Source organism: Protobothrops mucrosquamatus, unplaced genomic scaffold (assembly GCF_001527695.2).
Source record: "Protobothrops mucrosquamatus isolate PMUCROS unplaced genomic scaffold, P.Mucros_1.0 scaffold1853, whole genome shotgun sequence".
In the NCBI taxonomy this organism is placed as follows: Eukaryota; Metazoa; Chordata; class Lepidosauria; order Squamata; family Viperidae; genus Protobothrops; species Protobothrops mucrosquamatus.
Genome location: NW_015387983.1, coordinates 53980 through 56842, shown reverse-complemented (window position 1 = coordinate 56842; position 2863 = coordinate 53980). Strand labels below are relative to the sequence as shown.

The 2863-nt window shown below is 42.5% G+C and overlaps 1 protein-coding gene across 1 annotated transcript in view; it reads left to right on the top strand.

Annotated features, from left to right (window-relative positions):
• Positions 1-277: 277 nt before the first annotated feature.
• LOC107294173 (RNA-binding protein 25) overlaps positions 278-2863 on the top strand; it is a 7821-nt gene continuing 5235 nt past the window's right edge. Inside the window, exons 1-3 of the mRNA XM_015823382.1 lie at positions 278-616; positions 851-1125; positions 2729-2827. Coding sequence (XP_015678868.1) covers positions 292-616; positions 851-1125; positions 2729-2827 — 699 coding nt within the window. The 5' untranslated portion in view covers positions 278-291. The remainder of the gene's footprint in view (positions 617-850; positions 1126-2728; positions 2828-2863) is intronic.

The following is a 2863-nucleotide window of genomic DNA, read 5'->3' as shown; positions in this document are numbered from 1 at the left end:
CCTGGCCTAGGGAGGATTTTATACTGGGTTCATTTTAAGGAATTCGAAATAACACAACTTTAAAATTTGGTTTAATTCGGTTTTACAGGGGGGGATTGTATATATGCCTTTGTTTTAAATATGTTGTGAGCCGCCCTGAGTCCCGTTGGGAGAAGGGCGGGATATAAATTGAATTAAATAAATAAATAAATAAATAAATCAGCTTTTCCATTATAACTGGTAAAGGAAAAGGTCCTTTTGGCAGTCTTCCTATTGCTTTTTTAATCACTCTCTTCCATTTATATTCCATAGATGGAACAAGAAGCTGAAAGACGTCGGCAGCCACAGACCAAACAGGAACCAGAATCTGAGGAAGAGGAGGAGGAGAAGCAAGAAAAGGAGGAAAAGCGGGAAGAACCCGAAGAAGAGGAGGAGGAGCCAGAGCAAAAGCCCTGCCTTAAACCAACACTGCGGCCTATCAGTTCGGCTCCATCTGTTTCGTCGGCAAGCGGCAACGCAACTCCCAATACTCCTGGGGATGAATCTCCCTGTGGCATCATCATCCCACACGAAAACTCTCCTGATCAGCAGCAGCCAGAGGAATACAGGCCTAAAATAGGACTGAGCCTCAAATTGGGTAAGATTTTTGTTTCTGAAGCTTGGCATCCTCCTAAAAATGGGGAAAAAACTGAAAAATATAAAGCTTCTCTTAAGTGTTGCCATGACTCCTGCTTCCCCCTCTCCTTCGTAAAAAAAATTATTCATGCCCTTTTGCTTTTAATTATGCCATCTTTACCTTGATTCTGACAAAATCCTGAGAGGAATTGGTATTACATGAGAGAGAAATATTTTCTTTTGTATTATTATACAGGTGCCTGCAATAGTCCCAACCAGCCTAATGCTGTGAAAAGAAAAAAACTCACTGTTGACAGTGTCTTCAATAAATTTGAAGATGAAGACAGTGATGACATGCCCCGAAAAAGAAAACTGGTACCTCTAGATTATGGCGATGAAGACAAAGGTTCCTCCAAAGGCAACGTGAACACTGAAGAGAAGCGCAAACACATTAAGAGTTTAATTGAGAAAATTCCTACAGCCAAACCAGAGCTATTTGCTTATCCTCTTGACTGGTCTATTGTGGATTCAGTGAGTATTTTGACCAGCATCCCCCTCCCCATTAATATAATAATCAAAATGCTCATTGCAACAGTTTGTCATGTCTCATTTGGGCCGTCTCCAGGCAAATATCTGATCACCCCCAGGGAAGGCCATACTCTGTTTCCAGGGTACAGGATATAAAATGAGGGGTCCGTGGTGCTCTCTGAGCTTGACTGTTTTCTTGCAGACATTTCATTATGTGATGTTACCTAGTGCAGGGCTTTTCAACCTTTTCACCCATTGTACCACTTTTAGGATATAGCAACATCCGAGTGCCACCAGTTGCCTAGCAAGGTGTCAAAAACTTGATGACCCCCCCCCCAAAAAAGGAAAAAAGTGATAAAGTACAGGTACTCCTCGACTTACAACAGTTCGCTTAGTGACTGTTCGAAGTTACAATGGCACTGAAAAAAGTGCCCCCCAAGCCACAGCCGAGCAAGACACCTGCCTGCCCACCCGGTGGCGCTCTTCCTCCTGTCCAAGGTTTTCATTGTGAGCATTTCTGTTGAGGATTGGCAACAGGAGTGGGGTGGGGGGGTGTTTGGTTTTTATTCCCCCCGTCTGCTGGGTGGTTGCAGCAGGTTTTGGTCACTTCACAAGACCCTGGGACACTGTGACCGTCATAAATATGAATCAGTTGCCAAGCATCTGAATGTAAATCACAAGACCCTGGAGATGCTGCAACATTCCAGCTGATCGGCGCTTCTTCTGGGCTCAGCAGAAGCGCCAGGATCTGTGCCAAGCTCCAGCTAGAGCCTGGCGCTGATCCTGGCGCTTCCGCTGAGCCCTGACAGCCCTGCAGCTCCAGCCGTCTCTCGCTCAGGCTTGTGTGGTGCTGCCACCGGTTCAGCTCATTCCCCTCCCCCGCTACCACTTTTCTAGGATGGTCGCGTACCACCTGCCAGGTGCCAATGTACCACAGGTGGTACCCCATACCACTGGTTGAAAAGCCCTGACCTAGTGCACATGATGTTATCTAGAAATGATAATCATAATGAATATAATCTTAAGGATCTTGATCTGTTTCACCAAGATAAGTAAATCAGGGTTTCACAATATACAAACAGGGAAGCAGTGTCAACATTTGGATACCTCCTGGTGACTTGATATAGTTGTGTGTGAGTCTGTTAAATATGGGGGGGGGTGTTTCTATGTTAGTCACTGACTCATTTTTTTATTGTAGTGGTACATAGTATGCTTAATGAATGACATTTAAAAGTAGAACAATGTAAAAAAAAAAGAAAAATACGAAGTGGCTTGAAGATAGACATAAACAAAAAAAATCCATCCAACAGGGACTCCATCCTCCTTCTTTCCCAAAGCCTGGGAGAATAGTCAGGTTTTAAGTGATTTCCTGAACATTCTCAGAGTGAAGGCCATTCAGAACTCTGGGGGACCATTCCAGAGGGCCGACACCTTGACAGAAAAAAAAATACATTTTAATTTAAAGTTTAAATTAAAGATTGCATTCCTATTTGAAGACCTTACTCCATTTAAAAGTTCTATTAGTGTATGTATGACTCTCAAAAGAATAAAAGTAACTCATAGTGGTATAGAAAAATATATTTTAAAAAACCTGTGTTTATTCTAGACATTAATGGAAAGGCGAATTAGACCATGGATTAACAAGAAAATAATAGAATATATTGGTGAAGAAGAAGCTACGTTAGTTGATTTTGTTTGCTCAAAGGTAAGCTTATTTTTCTAGACATGTAAAGTTGTGTGT